Source organism: Amaranthus tricolor, chromosome 16 (assembly GCF_026212465.1).
Source record: "Amaranthus tricolor cultivar Red isolate AtriRed21 chromosome 16, ASM2621246v1, whole genome shotgun sequence".
Lineage (NCBI taxonomy): Eukaryota > Viridiplantae > Streptophyta > Magnoliopsida > Caryophyllales > Amaranthaceae > Amaranthus > Amaranthus tricolor.
In genome coordinates, this window is record NC_080062.1 from 4,270,795 (window position 1) to 4,292,140 (window position 21,346).

At 33.8% G+C, this 21,346-nt stretch overlaps 3 protein-coding genes across 6 annotated transcripts; 1 reads left to right on the plus strand and 2 right to left on the minus strand.

The window, feature by feature from the left end:
- Positions 1 to 396: 396 nt before the first annotated feature.
- LOC130803028 (60S acidic ribosomal protein P0-like) lies at positions 397 to 3,247 on the minus strand. Its single transcript, XM_057667176.1, has 5 exons — positions 2,643 to 3,247; positions 2,493 to 2,561; positions 1,279 to 1,377; positions 810 to 1,202; positions 397 to 716 (listed from the first exon to the last, which is right to left on the minus strand). The coding sequence occupies exons 1-5, from the start codon at positions 2,898 to 2,900 to the stop codon at positions 570 to 572; spliced, it is 966 nt and encodes a 321-aa protein (XP_057523159.1). The 5' UTR covers positions 2,901 to 3,247; the 3' UTR covers positions 397 to 569.
- A 1,300-nt stretch (positions 3,248 to 4,547) lies between these two features.
- On the plus strand, positions 4,548 to 9,211 carry LOC130803029 (syntaxin-31). 3 transcript variants are annotated; one of them, XM_057667179.1, is made up of 8 exons: positions 4,749 to 4,888; positions 6,243 to 6,388; positions 6,534 to 6,572; positions 7,332 to 7,579; positions 7,679 to 7,824; positions 7,970 to 8,008; positions 8,489 to 8,686; positions 8,840 to 9,211. In XM_057667179.1, exons 2-8 carry the CDS (start codon positions 6,361 to 6,363, stop codon positions 8,997 to 8,999), a joined length of 858 nt encoding a protein of 285 aa, XP_057523162.1. In that variant the 5' UTR covers positions 4,749 to 4,888; positions 6,243 to 6,360; the 3' UTR covers positions 9,000 to 9,211. The 3 variants fall into 3 exon arrangements, with proteins under 3 accessions (XP_057523163.1, XP_057523162.1, XP_057523161.1); XM_057667178.1 differs by lacking the exon at positions 4,749 to 4,888 and adding an exon at positions 4,900 to 6,143; XM_057667180.1 differs by lacking the exons at positions 7,332 to 7,579; positions 7,679 to 7,824; positions 7,970 to 8,008 and adding an exon at positions 5,896 to 6,143 and having other exon boundaries at positions 4,548 to 4,888.
- A 1,626-nt stretch (positions 9,212 to 10,837) lies between these two features.
- Positions 10,838 to 20,212, minus strand: LOC130803030 (uncharacterized). Of its 2 annotated transcripts, XM_057667181.1 has the most exons (15): positions 20,054 to 20,212; positions 19,526 to 19,634; positions 18,820 to 18,962; positions 18,621 to 18,741; positions 18,443 to 18,507; positions 18,226 to 18,339; positions 17,223 to 17,297; positions 15,980 to 16,018; positions 14,892 to 14,963; positions 14,215 to 14,328; positions 12,535 to 12,606; positions 12,410 to 12,446; positions 11,872 to 11,984; positions 11,407 to 11,613; positions 10,838 to 11,306 (listed from the first exon to the last, which is right to left on the minus strand). In XM_057667181.1, the coding sequence occupies exons 2-15, from the start codon at positions 19,617 to 19,619 to the stop codon at positions 11,214 to 11,216; spliced, it is 1,359 nt and encodes a 452-aa protein (XP_057523164.1). In that variant the 5' UTR covers positions 19,620 to 19,634; positions 20,054 to 20,212; the 3' UTR covers positions 10,838 to 11,213. The 2 variants fall into 2 exon arrangements, with proteins under 2 accessions (XP_057523164.1, XP_057523165.1); XM_057667182.1 differs by lacking the exon at positions 10,838 to 11,306 and having other exon boundaries at positions 11,604 to 11,742.
- Between the last annotated feature and the right edge of the window lie 1,134 nt (positions 20,213 to 21,346).

Sequence of the window (21,346 nt, forward strand, 5' to 3'; positions counted from 1 at the left end):
CATTATTAAGAATAAGAATATGGTGTAAGGAGAAAATTGATGTTTTTTTAAGAAAAGGTGAATAAATGTTAATAAATAAAAACAATTGAATGAATTCAGTGAATAAATTTTAAAAGAGTTAAAATATATAAATCAAATTAAAAGAAAGTAGTGAACCCTTATCCAAAAATTAAAATAAAGCAAATCAGGTAAGACAAATTAAAATGGCAAATGATGCAAATTGAGTGGAACGAAAAAAACACCCACTATTAATTATTATCCTTATAAAATTGGTATACCCTATTTATTTTCCACCTACATGAACAATACATTTTCTTATGCATTATGTATTAATTATGTACAATTATACTCTAGTGTGAATTTGTAAGGCGAATATAATGAATATGCAAAGCAAAATGATTAAAAAACCAGCAAAACGCTTTCATCCAACTGCACGTCTACAATAAGAACAGAACCTATCATAGTGTCAAAACATAGCATGAAAATTTTTTTAAGTCTTGAAAGTCAAAACAGAGCAACATCAAACACAACCCGTAACATCTGATTTAAATAAATAAATAAAAGTGAACTTAGTCGAAGAGACTGAAACCCATATCATCATCTGATTCCTCAGCAGGCTCATCCTTCTTCTCTTCAACAGGAGCAGCAGCACCGCCAGAACCTCCACTAGCAGCACCGGCAACAGGGGCAGCAGCAACAGCAAACTTGCTCGGATCCTACATCACCATGCGGTGAAAACATCGGTCATAAAGAGTGTAATCTTAATGTTTAGATCTAAGAAATTGCTAGTACGGTTATAAATGAGATACCTTGAGGTACTCCTTGACCTTCTCAGCTTGAGGGAAGTCGTAGTCGGTTGCCACAGCAATAGCAAGGACATTCTTGTAGGCATTGAGGAACATGTGAGGAGCAGCAGCCAAAGTTGGGTAGGAAATAGCAAGGGCAAGGGAAGTGACCATGGACACACCACCGGCAAACTTCTCAAGGAGGTCGTCCTCGGTCAAGTCAAGTACTTCAGGGCTGAAGACAGACCCATCGTCGTACACTGACTCGATGTTAAGACCATATGAGAAAGGCCTAATTCCAAGCTTTGCAAGAAGAGCAGCCTCAGAGGAACCCACCTTGTCACCCTTCTTGATAAGCTCTACAGGAGTGATAATTTCGACTGTACCCTTGTTAATCTTGGTGGGGATGTTGAGCACCTGAAGGGACACAATGTAAGTACAAGGAAGACAGCCTAATGAAAGTAAACAGTTCTTACAAATCAGCGACACGAACCTGGAAGAAAGATGTCTGGGAGGGGTCAAGACCAGTGTTGCCAGGAGGGACAACGACATCAATTGGTGCAATCAAACCAACACGGGCAGGAGCTCCAACCTATGCACAATAAACAACACATCATTGATAGACAATAAAAATGGTTTATAGACGATGAAGCCATTGACCAAGTTTATCTAAAAGGATAATTCTTTTTTTTAAAACTCTAAACAGATAATTCTTGACAATCCAACAAGCAAGCTACCAGGAGTCAAAAGTCACAACACTGACATATCTTAAAATTATTTTCTATAATAGCAAACAGAAATGCAGAGAACCAACGTTAGTTATCTAGAAAACAAATATAATACGAGGTATGGGATACATCATCCATTCATCCCCATACAACCTAGTCATTTAACTAGATGAAGGCCAACCGAGATAATATCAACCTGAACAGTGAGCCACTGATATGATATTCATAAAGAACCCCAGCAGGTAGCAAATACAATCCAACACATCTACTACTCTGAAATTTTATTAACAATCACTACAACAAACAAGTATACCATTCCCAAATAAACAAAATTTCAGATAAGAACACTAAACATGCTGACCAAAGGCATCTCCATAATTAATTCGGTGTTTGGTTGTTTTAAGAAATACAAAGAAGTGTCTTAGAACACACAGACAATGAATTCCAGCATCACATACATCTACAAATATGTATTCTTTGTCTAGTAAATTGGGCTATAGCAGCTCTAATAACTTGTGAATCCCTATCCCACGTCATTAGAGGGAAGCAACACAATCTTATTATCTAGGCAATATTAGCTTCTCCAGTGAAACATGTAGAACTATCTAACAAAATTTAAAGAAAATTTAAGAGTAACTAACGTTAAAATAAGATAAAAAGCTATTAACAAGCATTCAGCATACATGAACAATCCAGATTTACTGGCTATACAATGATAGATTAAATGTTAACAAATTCAACCAAATCAACACTAAAGGCTAAACATTTACTACCCAATAGTCAAAATAACGCAATTAGTTAAAACTTATCAACGCAAATAATGAGCAGGATCACTCAAAGCAAATATCCATATGGAACTTCCAAGTACAGACTACAGCACTCAAATGAAGAATAAAATTATTTATATGTTTCAATTTAATACAAACCTTGCATAAATGACAAAACCATCATTTGACAATACATCAATTCAAGAACATACCTTGTACTTGGAAATCTCCTCCCTAACTTCCTTCAAATCACCCTTAGTGAAGATCAATCCAACATTTCCCTTCACAAACACAAAAAAAAAATCAAAAAAATCCCTAAATCTCAATATCAACCAAAATAAAAAAAAATAGAAATAACATACCACCAACAACTGCTCAAGTTTGCGCAAATTCTCGTTACCGGTCTTCTCAGCATGAAGTCTAATAGATCTTTTCATCATAGTATTTTTTCCCATAAGAACAATTGAATCACCTCTTAAACCCTTTCTAATAGCCTGAAGCTGATTTGAACCAACATTATCAGCTGAAGCAACCAAAACTTGACTGTACTCATCCAAAAGTTGGCATAACTTAGCATCATATGCCAGCTTCTTCTCGGCTTTCGATGGTTTCACTGCCATTGTTGAAGATTAAAAGCAAAATATTCTGAGCAATCGGAAAAATTAGGGTAACAAAATCGAGGGCCAAGACGAAAGCTAGGAACGGTGCTTTGTCAAGGCGGACAGCGGCGGCGCCGTCTCTTTAACCTCCGGGGATTTTGTTTGTATTTAAGAAACGGAAATCTACTTAGAAAAAAACCCTAGTTTATGTTTCGCAGCTAAGGGAAAATGAATTTTTGAGAGGTTATATATACGGTGAATTTGATATGAGGGTAATGAGTGAAATTTGACCTAGATCGGACGGTATGGGATTATTGTTGGGTTTGATCTGATGGTTTTCGAATGTTGGGTTTTTGGTTGGACCCAACTTGAGTGAAATGGTGGTAGTTGGGCTTTGGAGAAAACGTCTTGTACTTCGACTAAATTACCAAGACCGTCTTACATTGAACTGATCTAAAAATAAAAAGTTCATGGTCGAAAAGTTTTTATTATTGAGCTATTTAACTTAAAAATGAGGCATGTTATATCGTGAGATCGTCTCATACAATAATTTGTGTTAAACTAATTATTAAAATATCTATATTTATGTCAATACTTCAAATATTTTATTTTAATTGTTTTATGTTTGCAAATTTTACTTATTAAAAATAAAATATTTTTATAAAATTGAGTTATATATATAGACATGTAACATCGTGAAGAGTGAAGACGATGTCATTCAACGATTGCTCCATGGTAGTACTTACTAGTATGGATTCACCACTTTCTTTTAATTTGCATCATTACTATTACTTTGTTGAATTGTCTTGTTCATTTTATATTATTTTTTTATTTAAAAATGAATTTACCACTTTATTTAATTTCATTTATACTTTTTAAATCTCTTTAAATTGCATTCATATAATTTAATTTTTCTCTTCATCTATTATTAAATAATGCAATGTTCCTTAAAACATAATATTTTCCCTTTGATGTTAATTTAAAGGGACATAACAACACATGAATAATAATTGAATATTATAAATGTCTCTCCTTTCACCTTTTAAGTGGTGCATAAATTGATAAATAGGTATCTTTCTCTTTGAATAAGATCTCAATTCCAGCAACGATTTCATTAGATATTTTACAACTAAAATCTCTTTTTCTAGATTCAATTCCTCCGCCATTGCGAACCCCAATTACAATTAGACACGATACGCCTTTCAGTTATTGGAAAAAATCAAATACGTCTTTCTTATTTAGTAAATAAATCTCTGAATTCTTCTTTCCTCTTGGATGATAGAGTAGCAAAACAATCAGTCTATTGATATTAAAAAGCCACGAGAATTTTTTCAATGTGTCACGAACATTAGGCGGAGGAACTTGATCAATATTTTTTAATGTGTTTGGTAAATGATGTTTGAATTGGCTTTTTGGTAGACTTTTCATTTTTAACAAGTCAAAAAAGCCAAAAAATACACCGCTAGTTGTTACAATGAGTCTTTCCATACAATAAATAATTTGTTGCCTAATAAATAGGAGAAAATAAAGAACGAGGTCTTATCTCATGTATAACTTTTCATTATAAGGTTTTGGCTTTAATTTTCGCTACCCTATATAATGAAGTGTTTAAAATAAATTTGACATTACATTTAGCCGATCTTATATAATCGAATTCAACTTTAACTCGATTTAAAAAATGAATTTACATAAAAAAAATGAGGTAACTCGCCTCAAAACCAGAGAGAAAAAAAAAGGAAATCCCTAAATTCTCTCAATCATCTGATCTTTCTCTTCAATGGCTGCTGCTAGCATTTCGTCTTATCGAGATCGAACATCAGAATTTCGAGCTTTATCAGAAATATTAAAGAAGATCGCTGTCAATTCTGCCGGAAATCGTCCATCAACTGTGATTAATGGCTCACAGATAACATCATCATCCGCAAATAAATCCGAATTCAATAAAAAGGCTTCTCGAACTGGGTTAGGTATCCATGAAGCTAATCGGAAAATTGCTCGCCTTTCACAATGTAATTATTCATTTCACAACCTAATTTTTCATTTTCCCAATTTTTTACTTTGTATGATTTGAAAGAATTTGATTATTGTGGTTATTACAAATTTCGTTAATTTTTCTTTATTGCTAAAAGTAAGAGATGCAAGATTTTCAAGTTCAGTGTTTTTATGACATTACTCTTGACATTGTAATGGAATTCATGGGCTAAAGATAGGGTTATTCGTGATTAGGTTTAGGGATGAGTTTAGGTGTTTGATTTGGATGTCCTAAGTTAGTTCCCTTATATTACTATAAGAATCCTTTGACCGGTTTCTCCTTTTCCTATCATTTGGTGTAAATTATGACATGGATCTAGAACCCTGTAGCTACATAATCAGTATCGACTGTTATGAATCCGGCTAAGGAGCTGAACAACTAGCAAGATACATCGATTTCAATATTGTTGCTAAAGGTACAACTAATGAACTAGACTAAAATATGCAAGTAGTGAGATGAAAAAATAATCAAACAATAACATCGAATTTATGAGGTTCACCAATGTTTTCTTTGGGGCCTAGTGTTTTTTAAAAGTTTCAAAGGATAGATCTCAAAGTTCATTATGAAGGTATTATAATGGAGCTACACATTGGACTGAGTTGCTTGTTAAAGCGTGCATACTACTCGAATGAGCAGCTGATGGGCAGTAGGTTCTGTCTTCGATGGAGGTGAGTTGCTTGAGCCCTGGTGTACTCGTTTGTGCTAAGAGTGCTGCGAGGCTATGGGACTGCTTGTTGCTTCTGCTCGTTCAAGCTTCACCTGGTCATAACATGCCAATGTGCTTTCATGGAAGATTTGGTTAATAGGTGGAATGCTTGAATGATAATGGAAATGTGGAACTTTTAGAGTCTGACCATCCAAAGGGAGACTTTTAGTTTTGATTTTTTCTTTTTTTTTTCATATGGTAATACATCTCAAGGTTGAATCATCAGAATTCCAAAGCAAATAAAATACAGCTAATAATAGACCCTTTTGTTTGTGTAGTGGCCAAAAAGTCTTCAATGTTCAATGATCCTACTGTGGAAATACAAGAGTTAACAGCCTTGATAAAAGACGATATCACAGCACTGAATGTAGCTGTTGCAAATCTACAAAAATTTAAAAACATTGAAATGGCCGATAGTTATTCTGATGATGAAGTTGTTCATACAACTGCTATCTGTGATGACATTAAAAGCAGGCTAATGGTAGCTACGAAGCAGTTCCAGGAAGTATTGACTGCTAGAACGCAGGCATGTCTAATGTGGAAGTGTGAAATTCTCTGTTAATTTTTGTTATTGATTTTTAAATATTTGTTGTTTGATGATTTATTGTTTGATTTTACTATGCAGAATATTAAGGCCCATGAAACCAGGAAGCAGTTATTTTCAGCTAATGCATCAAGAGATAACCCATTTCAGCAATCTGCCAAAGCTATAACCGAGCCACCTCCATGGTCGAATTCATCAAATGTTTCTGCAAGTGTTCAACCTACACAGTCAGTACTTTTACCCATAACTTTTGTACACTTGCTAAATTCATATGCCATTGGTTTTTCTCTACAATGTCTATTATTGCATCTCCCCGAGGCTTTAATTTATTAATGTTTTCATTCTTTAATCATGTTGTGCTTCTCTCTGCAGAACATCATCAAACGGAATCCAGTCTGGGAACCAACTCAGGTATTTTTCTATGATTGCTTTTGGTTGGCACTTGGCATTTATGAAGCTTTTTTAGAGTTGATACCGCATTTAACACTTTTTTGGGAGCTTCTTCACTTATAACCCACCATAATCAGTATCGACTGTTATGAATCCGGCTAAGGAGCTGAACAACTAGCAAGATACATCGATTTCAATATTGTTGCTAAAGGTACAACTAATGAACTAGACTAAAATATGCAAGTAGTGAGATGAAAAAATAATCAAACAATAACATCGAATTTATGAGGTTCACCAATGTTTTCTTTGGGGCCTAGTGTTTTTTAAAAGTTTCAAAGGATAGATCTCAAAGTTCATTATGAAGGTATTATAATGGAGCTACACATTGGACTGAGTTGCTTGTTAAAGCGTGCATACTACTCGAATGAGCAGCTGATGGGCAGTAGGTTCTGTCTTCGATGGAGGTGAGTTGCTTGAGCCCTGGTGTACTCGTTTGTGCTAAGAGTGCTGCGAGGCTATGGGACTGCTTGTTGCTTCTGCTCGTTCAAGCTTCACCTGGTCATAACATGCCAATGTGCTTTCATGGAAGATTTGGTTAATAGGTGGAATGCTTGAATGATAATGGAAATGTGGAACTTTTAGAGTCTGACCATCCAAAGGGAGACTTTTAGTTTTGATTTTTTCTTTTTTTTTTCATATGGTAATACATCTCAAGGTTGAATCATCAGAATTCCAAAGCAAATAAAATACAGCTAATAATAGACCCTTTTGTTTGTGTAGTGGCCAAAAAGTCTTCAATGTTCAATGATCCTACTGTGGAAATACAAGAGTTAACAGCCTTGATAAAAGACGATATCACAGCACTGAATGTAGCTGTTGCAAATCTACAAAAATTTAAAAACATTGAAATGGCCGATAGTTATTCTGATGATGAAGTTGTTCATACAACTGCTATCTGTGATGACATTAAAAGCAGGCTAATGGTAGCTACGAAGCAGTTCCAGGAAGTATTGACTGCTAGAACGCAGGCATGTCTAATGTGGAAGTGTGAAATTCTCTGTTAATTTTTGTTATTGATTTTTAAATATTTGTTGTTTGATGATTTATTGTTTGATTTTACTATGCAGAATATTAAGGCCCATGAAACCAGGAAGCAGTTATTTTCAGCTAATGCATCAAGAGATAACCCATTTCAGCAATCTGCCAAAGCTATAACCGAGCCACCTCCATGGTCGAATTCATCAAATGTTTCTGCAAGTGTTCAACCTACACAGTCAGTACTTTTACCCATAACTTTTGTACACTTGCTAAATTCATATGCCATTGGTTTTTCTCTACAATGTCTATTATTGCATCTCCCCGAGGCTTTAATTTATTAATGTTTTCATTCTTTAATCATGTTGTGCTTCTCTCTGCAGAACATCATCAAACGGAATCCAGTCTGGGAACCAACTCAGGTATTTTTCTATGATTGCTTTTGGTTGGCACTTGGCATTTATGAAGCTTTTTTAGAGTTGATACCGCATTTAACACTTTTTTGGGAGCTTCTTCACTTATAACCCACCTTTATCAATCTGCACAAGAACTCGGTAGTAGATTACTCCTTCGCCCTCTGTATGCTATAATTAGTACAATATAATTTTTGTCCGTTCCACTTTGTTTGTCACATTTCCTTTTCTAAAAATGATCCCACGTTTTTAAATTTTCATCCACATATATCTTTGATCTTTTAATATTGTTCATAGAATTTCTAATTTTTTGTCTTATTTTTCCAACTAAGTTACTCCTTAATATTTGTACCACTCCGAAGTCGCAAACTCAGGGCGAGAAAAGAGTACTAGATTTTTTATTGCTGAACTGTGCTAGTTTTGTGTATTGCTTCCAATTTGGCGAGATGGTAACAATTTACTAGTTGTAAATGGATCTTGCTATGGCAGACGGAGGATGGGAACCGAGAATATGCCATCAAACAACATGCAAATGTCTATGCTACAGCAGGTTGCTCCTCAGCAAGAAAATCATTCACAAAATCGTGCCACGGCTCTTCAGAATGTGGAATCTACAATCTCAGAATTAAGTGGGATCTTTACACATCTTGCTACAATGGTGGCACATCAAGGGGAGCTAGCTATTAGGTATTTGATCTCTTAACTGTAATTATCCCTTACTGTTTAACCATAAGTTTATACGGTTTGTTGACCCAGAAACCGGAAGTGCACGAAATTCTTTTTTAAGTTGTAACTGTAATTAGTATCGAATTTGACTTGATAACCTTTTGATGAATCTAGGATTGACGATAACATGGAAGAATCTCTGATCAATGTTGAAGGCGCTCATAGCACGTTACTAAAACATCTGACCCGTATATCATCAAACAGGTCTTTGCTCGTCAAATTATTTGCTGTTTTGATATTGTTCCTGATGGTGTTCATCTTCTTTATTGTTTAGTATGTAAGAAATTAGATTTCTGTCATACAAAATACCAGTTTTTTTGGGATATGCGACATTTTTTATACAGTTTTGTCCTAAATACCAACCTTTTGGAATCTCTAATGATAGATGAGCATGTTATGTAAATAGATATAGATGATTGTAACTTGATATCTGATATGTGAGAAACAAAAGCACCATTTTTGAAGTTGAACAGGTATATTCTTTTATCCCACGTGTTATTTGTCTATTATACAATTCTATAAAAGAGGTGCAAATCAAATGAATGAAGAAAATTTTTTAGTAATGTGATGAATGTCACCAAATAATGAGGAGTTGATTATGAAGGCTATCATCATGCCTCCCCGTGCAGTGTATGGCTTGAGATGAACCAAGTTTCTATTTAGGTGCGTGACTCCCAAATCTTTTATTCTCTGCCTGCTGAATTGGACTTCGGTTTGATGTCAGTCTAACGCTATGTTTGGATTATAATTTTGGAGAGAAAAAAAGAAAGGGAAAGAGATGGGCGAGAAGGGAAGAGAAATGGAAGGAAAACGATTATTGTTTGTTTAGGAGGGAGAAAAGAGAAAGGAAGAGAAATAAAAGTTTTCCTTTTATAACTTTCCAACTTTGAAGAGATTAAGACATTAATAAGAAATATTCATCTAATTGCCTCAAAATTCCAATCCTTTAAATCGCTTTCCTCTAATTTGTTATTCAAATAAAGAATTTTTCATTTCTTTAAATCCCTTCCTCTTTTTTTCCTTTATTTCCTTTTATCCAAACATATTTTTAATTAGGCCATGTTTACTTTACCTAAATTCTAGTGACTAAAGTCATCTTTACTAATTTTATTGATTAAGATTGATTATAATTGAATTTTACCGATTGAAATAGATTATTATTACTAATTGTTTTACTCAGTAACAGTAAAATTAAGTTTCATTCAATAAAGTATAGTTTTAATCAGTAAAATTTAGTTTAATTAGTAGATTTAAGTGCATTTTTAAAAAAAATAAATTTAGGTAAACTAAACAAGATTTACTTATCATTTCCAAAAAAAAAAAAAAAAAAGAGATTTACTTATCACAATTTTATATGCTTATATAGGCTAAAAATACCAATTTTATATAGGCGAAAAAGTAAATTTTAAAATTTTCAATGAAGCAAAGATGTCTCAAATGAATATCATTGAATATCAAATAAATATATTGAGTGGAATATGATTGGTATGAATACGATTATCTTGATGATGGAACTTTAATTTACAATGTAAACTTTTTTTTTTTTTTTTAAATTTGTGCAAGCAATAATAAACTATGAGCAAACATAAATTAAAAAGAATAAATATAAGTTATAAAATTGTCTACAATAATCCACTTTTCAATAAATTCTCTACAATAATAAACCAACATTTCAATTAGTCTAGGGCTGTAAATTTGATTACTTGATCAAGTTTTGAGTTGGCAAGTTCTAATTTAATCGGGTTCAAGTTTCTAACAATTAGATTCACATCGGTTTAGTTATGGGTCAAAACAAGTTCAAATCAACATCTAGTAAATACAACGCCGAGTCAAATTTAGTTTTGGATCGGGTCAATTTCAATTTGGATTTATAATAGGCCGGATTAACATAGTTCATGTCAAAGTCAATTATACTCCATGTCAATTCAAAATTGTATCGATCTACATATTAAAATTTGTGTTTATATTGCACTTACATTAATTAAAACGAGATTAGTATTTTTTAACTTCATAATCGAATTTCATTGAGAATATTAAAATAGCGAATGTTTGATATTTTCATTTTTAACTTCTAATTTCGAGCTTTTGTATTATGAATATCATCTTGATTAGTAGTATCAAATATCAATCAATCCATTAGTTGTATATATCAATACTCTCTTCATGCTCCCTTCCTTCAAAAGATATGTTTCCCTTTGATACAAAAATCATACGAATGGATACATTTTCGAACGGAGATAGTAGAACAATTACAAGCTTTCCATCATTTTCGAAAGTGTCGAAATTTTGAACCAACCACATCATGGGCAAGACGGGAGGAAAATAGTTCTAGTTTCAACAGCCCCATCGACAAAATTTCCTCCATCGATATCATATTGCCAATGAAACGTTGTAACTTGTAAGACTACATACTTACCGAAAAGGGTAGATATCTTCAATCTTCACCAGACTCGTACTAAAATATCTTCAAGTATTCATATTAATACTTTCATGAAGGAATTGCAGCACATTCCGGATCTAGTGTCTGGCTTTTGATTTTTGTCGACTGGGAGAGAAGCAACGTATGAACCTTTTGCTTTAGCTACAATAAGTAAATGATCATGAAGAATGATAATAAAGGAAAATCCAGGAACACAAAAAAATGATCAATTTGCAAGGATAAACAGTGTATAAGACAATACCTCATCAAGACCAAGTCCACTTTTTACAGATACGCTGATGGCTCCTTCAGGCCCATATATTCTATATCTTGACAAATCGTGATGATCGGTAGCCATGTCTTCGGTTATGAATGCAGAAGGAGACTTATGCAACAGATCACATTTGGAAACAACATCAAGCCAAAGATGATTGCTGAACCTCCGTCTTATTTCAGTGTATGTTGTGAACTGCATCAAGAAAACCATGCCAATGAATTCCGTAATAGGGTGTTTGCCAATAGCTGTGACCATGTACATATTTACTCTTCTGGTTGATTAGATTGGATTAGGACGCTTACGTTTGTGCCTTCCTGGAACCTGAACACGACAGGATCCAGGATCTATACTTGGTTATGCTAATTTTCAAACAGAAAATATTAATTGTAATACGCCCTGCAAACAAAAATTTAGACTAAATACGAATCACTTCTAGAAAGAGCAGAGTACCTGGTCAGACACTGAAGTTCCACATTCTCCCGTTAGGTCATGCACATAAAGTACGGCTGTTGGTAAGTGAGTGAGGACTGCTAGAGTTAGCTTTTCCAAATTGTTCCTCTCATCTTCAGATTACGCAAATGGAAGTACCGATTATAACATTTAGGTGCCCATCACAAAACAGTCACAAACACTTAAAAGCAGGCAAAAATGAAGATAGGAGAAAAAAGTGTAATCGTATAAAAGCTAACAAGTTCTTCACATAGCATGAAAAAAAATGCAACAACAGGTATGGGTAAGCTGTAAACATATACATTGAGCACCCCAAGGTGTAAGTTTTCACCATGATACATGAAAACCAAAAAAATTTCAAATGTTTTAAGGCAATGCAGCCTTGTATAATCAGAATTAGACAGCTTATGTCAATAGCTTAAACTAAATTGTGTCATGTTCGACATCGTACACCTTCCTATATGCAATGTTTCCAACTCTACACTGTGGCTTATCCAGTTCGAATAGAATTTTACAATGTAGGGAATATATCACTTACCATCTGATCGCCTTAGTACCCCAGGAGTATCCGTTACCTACCAAAAGTTTATTGATCAGAATCGGAAATAATATTAGCATTAGAATATTGCAAATACTCTACACTTTTGAAGTCTTCATGCACACCTGAAATCGCTGATAATTCACAGCAATATGACCCATTAAAATTCCCCTGGTTGTAAATGGATAATTACAAATCTGGAGAAAGTACGAGAAGGTTAACCATTTTCCACAAAAACATAAAAAATACATAGGTTGATAGGTCATTCAACAGCTCAAATAGCAAACAGAGACACATGCTAAAGATACTTTGGCAAATGCTCAAATTAGAAAATGAATAAAAGGCAAGGGTTGGCATCAAATTGTGTAACAGGATTTTTCAGGGATCGTCTAATTTTATTATCTGACGTAGATTTAGAGGGAAGAACATATGCTCCATTGAGAGAGTTTTACAGTATTTGGTCAGTTTTTCCACTCCCCTTATTCCTTTGCCTGCCTACATGTTCATCTTAGGAAATTAACCATGATACTAATCGAGTAAACAATCAGATCGTAAAGCCCTAACTGATGAATAATATACTGAGCAATATAAGGTGTATTCCAAGGGATGCTATTGGAGCAGCTAAGTCCAAAAAAATTACAAGTTCAACCAAATAAATATAGTCTGAAAGGAGACTGTCTATGAGTCAACTGGTTTTATAGAAGGCTTAGTTTTATAAGGCACGAGGCGCCAAAGGCGTTGTGGTTCCCAGGAGCCTAGGTGTTAGGCTCTACGAGAAGGTGTTGGCTCCAGTGAGCTTTGTCCACTTTGAAAATATGCATGTATTTTATTAAATGCGATTAGAGCCTTCACAACATAGCCTAGTCAAAGTGTCTCAGTAACGATCATTCCCACGCTAAGAATTCAGTGGATCGAGTTAATTTTATCCTATAACCACAGTCCGCAGCATAACATGACATCTTTAGTCCAAATGAAAAATTATAGACTTTTCGCACCCGAATATTTGGCACAAGCAAAATGCTCAAGGCCTTATTACTATAGAGTAAAAAATACACCAAACCTCAAGAGCCATGCACCAAGTGCTTAGTAAGGACCAACTCCAGTAACCTGGCTTAAAAAGTTACGCAGGCACTAAAAACGCGCATTAAGCGCTTGAAGCCGATGAAGCACCAACTTTAGGTGCCAAACTAAACTGCATTTTTTTGTTTTTTTCCACTACACATTTTCTTTTCTGTTGATTACCTAAGACTGCCACAGTAAGCCCTTCAGTCTCTCCCCAACACCAGAAACACTAAAATTGGGGACCAAACTCCCAAGCTATGGCTTCAAGGAGTTCCATTCCCAAGTTTGGATTACTGAATTGATGCTTATTTTTTGTTAAACAATTATCCATATTGAAAGTCTATTGCAAGAAGGTGGTGCGCATATCAGCAATATCTTAATTTTAAGAAGTGTGCTCCACTCTAATGAGTTGTGCAACACATGCCATGCTCCTAGGCTCAAGGTCCTCACCTCCTCAGTGCAGCTCAACCTTTTCCAACACTGCTAGAGAGGTCATTTAGTCTTTTACTCTACAAAAACATTTATATGAATTGCTAAATCCTACAGGAAATAAGATTCTCAAAACAGACATTAATCATAACCATTATCCATTCTCAAAATACATCGGGCTTTCCTGCTAAAAGAATAAAACTACAGATGATTTCCAACATTAGGGGCCCTTATTACTATAGAATGATAGAGAGGAAGCACAGAAACATCCTGAAAGCAGTCAAAAATCATAACAGTATTAGTTGTCAAGATACCTCAGGCTTTCCTGTTGAAAGAATTCGAACTAAAGATGATTTCCCAACATTAGGGGCTCCAACAAGAGACAATGTTGGAGTTTCCAAATCGACCACGGGCATAGCTCGTAAAATCTGCAAAAATATCACGCATCATAAATGGGGATACAAATAAAATATATTTTAATTTTAAAATATTAAGGAAGAGATATATGCAAATATATACTTAGGGGAAAAGCAAAAGTAGGTAGTTGGTGAACTTGACCAACATTTAAGAAAGAATGCACTTGGTTTTTGATAAGCCATATACAGAACAAGCACCAAAAGTTTGTTAAAATTACTTACTGGAACTAGGAAAAACTAAACACCCTGTTTAAAGAAGATTACAATTCATAGGCGGGGTATGTTTACTAATTAGATCATCAATTGGAATCAAGATTGCAAACTGCATCCATCCAAGACAAGCCTATCACTACTAGTCATTAGTCAGTAATCACATAACAAAACCCAATCAACATTCAGCCAAGTACTATTTGCATGCAAGGGAACCGATAAGCGTAGAAACAACAGCAGAAAATATATTGTAATAGTAAACAGCACAGGTATCTTCAAATGCGAAAACAGATCAATACAACCTCCCCTGCAATGTAATTTCTGACGAAGAAATGCCACATCACCAAGGATTTATAGCCTCATACCTTAGCAATATCCAGTAAATCATCAATGGCTTGTCTTTCACGATTGAAAGTATCTTCTAGTCTTTTCATACCCTTTGAATTAAACAAAAGCAGCATAAGTTTTCGCATGGACAAAGCCCATATGCAAATTACTATATATTGGATACAACTCTTTCACCACAACAGTTTTATATTAATTTAGGTAGACAGAGAAATTCAGTAACGATCAACAATTACCAGAACTCCATTGTTACCACATTCCACACAAACCATCACTAAGAATTTTCCCACATAATACTTCACCAAAACTTCAACTCATTATGAGATTGATATCAAACTTACTTTTAAAAGACATGAGACCATAGTGCCAAAATGAGGTAACGGTCACTGGTAACGGGGTGATGCAATTTTTATACCACCAAATATCGGCCTAAACAATGAAAAATCGCTTGAAACGGTTTGAAACGCGTTTTTTTACACCTTAACGACGCGGGTAATGCTGGTACAATAAATTTAAAAACCTTTACGATAAGACCTTGTTTTGCACTATGCGTGCGATGCTCTAAGGCGCTTAAGGGTCCTCATGGTTTAGGATCTAAGAGCTAGAGAAAGTCGCTAGATTTCGAGTGTGAGGCACCCCAAAACCAAAAAAAATAAATAAAATAAAACCCCCAAGAAAATCTAGAAAAAATCTAAAGGAGAAGGGAAAGCATACATGGTGGGTGACTACATCAAATGGGCTTCTTCTAAGGCTGAGACCAAATAGCGCACTAAGGCGCTCACCTTAAGCGTAGCCCAAACCCATCATGACTTGTCTAGGCGGGCAAATTAAAACTAAGTGGCAAATCATAATTTAGGATGTAACAATTTAATAAGGTCTACCATTTGATGTTAAATTCAACAAGCAAACACCAAACCCAAAACTATACTTTTAATAAGCAACGCCAGAAGATAAAAAATTAACAAAACATCTATATCTTGTCCATAAATAATTAACATATTCATATTTTTGAAAGGCCAGAGATTAGTAGATAGTTTCATTGCATTGTGCAACCATTTGCACACAATACTTACAGCTAATTAGAAGTTTCCATGGAATCTAGTTATACCTCATTCAATCGTTCTTCTGCCTCTTTCTTCGTCATTGACTGCAATATCCAAATAATAAGTATAAATTTCTAAATCTCAGAGTCCCTCGTGAAAAGCAAAGAGAAATTTTGCAATATAGATGTTAAAGACCACATCTTTCCAAAGCAATAGTTACCAATATCATCAGTTCAATTTTGACAAGCAAGCATAGTAAGACAATGTAGTCCAAAGCAACAACCAGTGTCACATGATTCGGTCCCTTTTACCCACGAATCGGGATTCGGTTCGACCGGCCCGAACCAGGATTCGTTCGCCGGTTGATTCGCTTTGGTTAGCGATTCCTATCGTGAAGATCAAAAGGCCCATACTAGTTGTTGCATGAAAGGATGAGAAGGAGAAAATGAAAAAAAAAGTACTCAAAAAATAATAAAACAGAAAAAGAAAAGCGCAGAAAAGAGATGAAGAACAACAGGGTAGAAGAAAACAATACCTTTTTTTTTCTTTATTGGAAAGTGGAAAGGTTAAACTCCTTATTCTCTTTTATTTCTATTATACTCCTTCCTTTGTTAACTTACTTTATTACCCTTCTTTTTTAATTTCCTATTTTAAATTATATGTTTACTTTTCCTCTTTTCAAAAAGCCTTTTCATTTATTTAGCTCTAATTTTTTTTATTCTTTTGTTATTTATTTTAAATTTAATATTATTAAATAAGTACATACTCAATAAATTAAATATTATTTGATTACACTCTACTTTGTCTAATAAATAATATGAAAAAACTCTAACGAATCAAATGCACGAATCATGAACCTAAAAATCGAACCAAACAACTTTAGCGAACGAACAACAAATATGCCGATTAGCGAATCGCGAATCCGAATCCGTACAACGAATCAAACCGAATCATGAATCGTGTGACATTGGCAACAACCATCGGATACTATCAATTCAATTTTGAAAAGCAAGCATAATTAAACAATGAACTCCAAAGCAGCAACTATTCTTACTCTCTCCTTTGTCATAGTCTATCTGGTTTTCGCTAGAAAATTATTCATCACAAATAATTGCAAAATAAATAACACACCTCAAAAAAGATAAGATAAAGTAATTTTGAAAATTTCATAAGTGAAGACATTTATATTCTTTAAAAGAAAATCAAACCATCCATTACTAGTCTTCAAGTGGTCGAAGAGATCATTAAATTAAAAGATTATAAATTATCTTGAAAAAGTGACAAATTAAGATCAGAATAAAAATCAACCTTGGCACAAAGAGAAGCATTCTCCTTGCCAACCGATGTAACTTTCTTCCGCAGGTTGTTTACCCTCTCTAAAACCTGCATGCCAATCAAGACCAATGAGCTATGAAAATGCATTCTATGGTACAACAATGCTTAAGCCTTAAACCCAATAGTAGTGAGTCGACTACATGAACCAAAACAAATCAAGATGTGTGATATAGTACAAATATAAAATAATTCACAAGTGGACATCTACAATATATTAAGACAGCTAAATTCTATCAATTTCGATAACTAGAGGACCACCCTTATAGCATCGTGATTACCTTATGTTGAGTGTTTTCACCCCACAAGATGTCAGAAATTAGAAACTAAAAGTGGTTTCATCATTTAATTTGCCCAATATAAAATAATTCACAAGTGGACATCTACACAAAGGAAGTATTCTCTTATACATACAAGGAAAAATAGTGGTCTTTCTTAATTGATAATAGTACTATATCATCTAATGGATGGCCCATTGGTTGGACAAAAACTTACTTCCCTCCATCATACCTATGTTGCTCTTGAGAAGAAAATTTTGGGTATTTAATAGTTCAATAAGGTAGCATAAGGACAACATCAAATTACTTTCAATATTCTTTATCAGGAAGAGGCTCTTTGTATAAGGGTTTGATAACCGCATATATCAACCCCTTTCTTACCTCTTTCTTACCTGCGCAGTTAATATAGTGACTTTGGGCTACTGTGATGTATTAATGTAGTTTCTCTATTGTTATAGAAAGTGGAATACAACTTATCTCCACAAAGGGCTGCCATTGTTTCTATTAAAGCTATAGTTGATGTTTTTAGTTGAGTATAAGTAAGATTTCCTACTATGTCTAATACTAACATCGTCTGCAAGTGAGAATAAAGTTACAAAGAGCCGCTTTAAATCAAGTATCAACATACTACAAAGTATCAATAAGTCTACAACGCATAAATAATAAGATATATACATAATAAGTTAAAACATTGTAGTTACCTCTTCGTAATTCCCATCTCCAAGAGTCAACTCGATAAGGGACCGTTCATAAGGATGTAGTAAATTTTTGTTTGGGAAGCACTCTGTATACAATCTAAGGGGAGCAGCCAATTCCTAAACGAAGAAAGAAATAGGATGGCCTGTGAGCAAACAACGACTTGATAAGAATTAAGAAACTAACTAAAAAATACAAATATGTGGTCCTTTGAAAGCTTACCTTCATTAATGCATCAAGTTGCTTAGCACCCTTGTTTCTTTCTCGCTTTGCAGCATTGGCGATGCCTGTCAAAAGCAAACTAGAAAATCAAGAACTTAATATTCAACATATAGCAATTCCTATAAAAAAAACATATAAAAATAACAATTAAGCCAATCACATAAACAACACCATTTACCCTTTGTGGGTGAAACCTTCTTTGCTTTCCGCAAAGCTGACTGGATTATATCAATAGACGGCATCACCATGGGTAACTTTTGGAAAGCACCAACACTTTCAATTTTCACAGCTTCATTGTCCTGAAATATTATAAAAACAAACATAACGACATGTGGAACAGAAACAAGACAACTATGTAAAGATATTCATAAAGTCACCTGCAATTTGTTTTCCCTTCTTAAATTTGTATCCGGTATGTAGCTTGCCCCAACAATTTTTTCAGTAGTAGTGGTCTGAATCTCTTTGCAGAAACACAAAATAGGTTCAAAAACTCGAGGCGGTACTTGTCGAAGACATGGTGCTGAAACACAGACAAAATTATCAAAAAATCAAATGGTTTTTTCTTTTAAAGTGTATTTGCATTGAGCAAAAATGCTTCACAGGCTCCTTCCCACATTCTCCATTGTTCGTAGGGTGTAAATTTCAAAGAAGAGAACTAAGATGAAGGGATTTTCACCCTACGCAATTTATTTTCCTCCCAAAATTATGGGAAATATTTCTTCCTTGCTTGCTTTTAATAACTTCAGACGATCTTTTTAGATGCTTTGTATCAAACCACACAAACAGATTCTAATCTTTATATGTGTATTACACTTCAAAATGTTTCCCACAGAGCCTTTGATTGATAAATAGTTCCCACATAAGTTACTATTTTATGATTATTAAAAAATATATGAATTGTGATTACTCGACATTGTGTGCGAAGAATGGAAGTCCCATAAGAATTAAACAGTTAAATTGAATCTGAAATGTGGGCAAATCCTCAAATCAAAATCCCCAAATATGATTAGATTGCACTTTCAACTTACCTACATAAGAAAATTTCAAGCATAGTTTTGGTCGGTGGGAAACGATAGGGCGTACCTTTAACAAATTTGGAGTTTCTAAATAACAATTTGTTTGAAGGAAGCCTCCACAATTCCAGTATATTAGAAGCTTGAATCATTGTGCAGTTCATAAGCTTCAGAAGTATCTTCAAAATTAATAAATTGGATATCAGAACATTGGGATTTTTATAACATCAATAATGTAACAGAAACTCATTATGTTTTTCACCTTAATTTCTAACTAAAGTTTAAAAGGGTATATTCATAGAATGTAATTGAGCTCGAAATCATTTCAAATGATGAAAAGATGAGACCCACCCAACAACTGCATAATTTAATCACACAAAGATCTAACCAGATAATTTCAATGCAAGAGAAATTTGCAATACTAATAGCTAATACAAAGAATTGTTAGAAATAATATCAAAACATTGTTGTAGATATAAGAGATAAGAGGTACAAACCCTAAAAAATCAACATGAAAAAAGCGAATTAAATGCACAAAACCCATCTAAAACCCTAAAATTCATCAAACACACAAACAAGAGATTAGTGAACGGACTACCTTTGGACTTTGGTAAAACAAAGTTTTAGAGGAGGTTGACGGCGGTCGACGGCGGTCGACGGCGGTTAGTAGGCCCGGTCCAAAGAGAGGCAAGAGGGGAAATGGAGGAGGATGATGTTTTTTACTTGGATGATATGCAGATAATGTTATTAACTTATGCTCGATTTCGATTAATTAAAATTAAATTTAAAATATTTTACACAAACTAATATTGAATTAATTTAAATCGTCGTTATAATGGTATTTTTTAAAAGTTTTTAAATTAATTCTAATATAGTTTGAAAATATTTTGTCTATTATGTTGTTTGAATTATTATTTTTGAAATATCAATTATTCACGAGCTTTATTTTTTCACAAATTTTTATCTTTAATGAATTGTTGTTTAAAAGTGTCCATTTTGGTTAAAGGTGTTAATTTGAATGTTTGTGTATAATTTAAGCATTACTTTGAGTATATATGTAAGTTTAAGCTAATTTAAGAATTATTTTGAGGAAAAATTTAACATAATCATCAGTTGAGTTAATTTGAGCATTACTAGGAAAATAATTTTTTGAGCAAAAATTTGAGCATTACTTAAGTAGTTAAGTTAATTTAAGCATTATTTTGAGCAAAAATTCAATTTGCGTACTACAAGTCAACTAGTAGAAATTTTTGTTGTCATATAAATTTTGAGGTATCCATATCCATATGGGTGTTTGGGTTATTGGGTATAATTTATCGGATCAAATTAATTTAAGTTTGTGAGTATATGTAAATATATTGATAACTTGATTTTGATTTTTATGTATGTGTTGGGTTGGGTTGGGTTGGATCATACTAAATTTTGATTAATCTAGTCAATTTAAGACAAGTTTTGCATCAAATTTAGATATCAACGAGAATCTATCACATCATCATCATCAAATCTATAGAATTTTTTGTCCAAAATTGTGGGAAAAGCTAAAAAATATCATCATCAAACACTACAAGTGTAACAACCCTGAATTTCCAACCCCTTAAAAGAATTTTCAAGCCCTTAAACAAAACCAAAATCGTGAAGGACAGGAGGAAATTCAGGTGTTACAACAAGAAAATTAGTGTTTAGCAACAAGCTTTGGCAAAGACATAAAAAAAGTCGTTGCAAAAAAAACAATCATTGCAAAAAATGAATTTCGTTACTAATTTAACATTGTCATATCTGAAATTTCATTTCCCTCCACCAAAAATGAGCACGGGCTTTGAAATAATTAATATTTGTTTTTTGCAACGATACTAATCATTGCTATAAAGTGTTATTAGGTATCGCAACAACA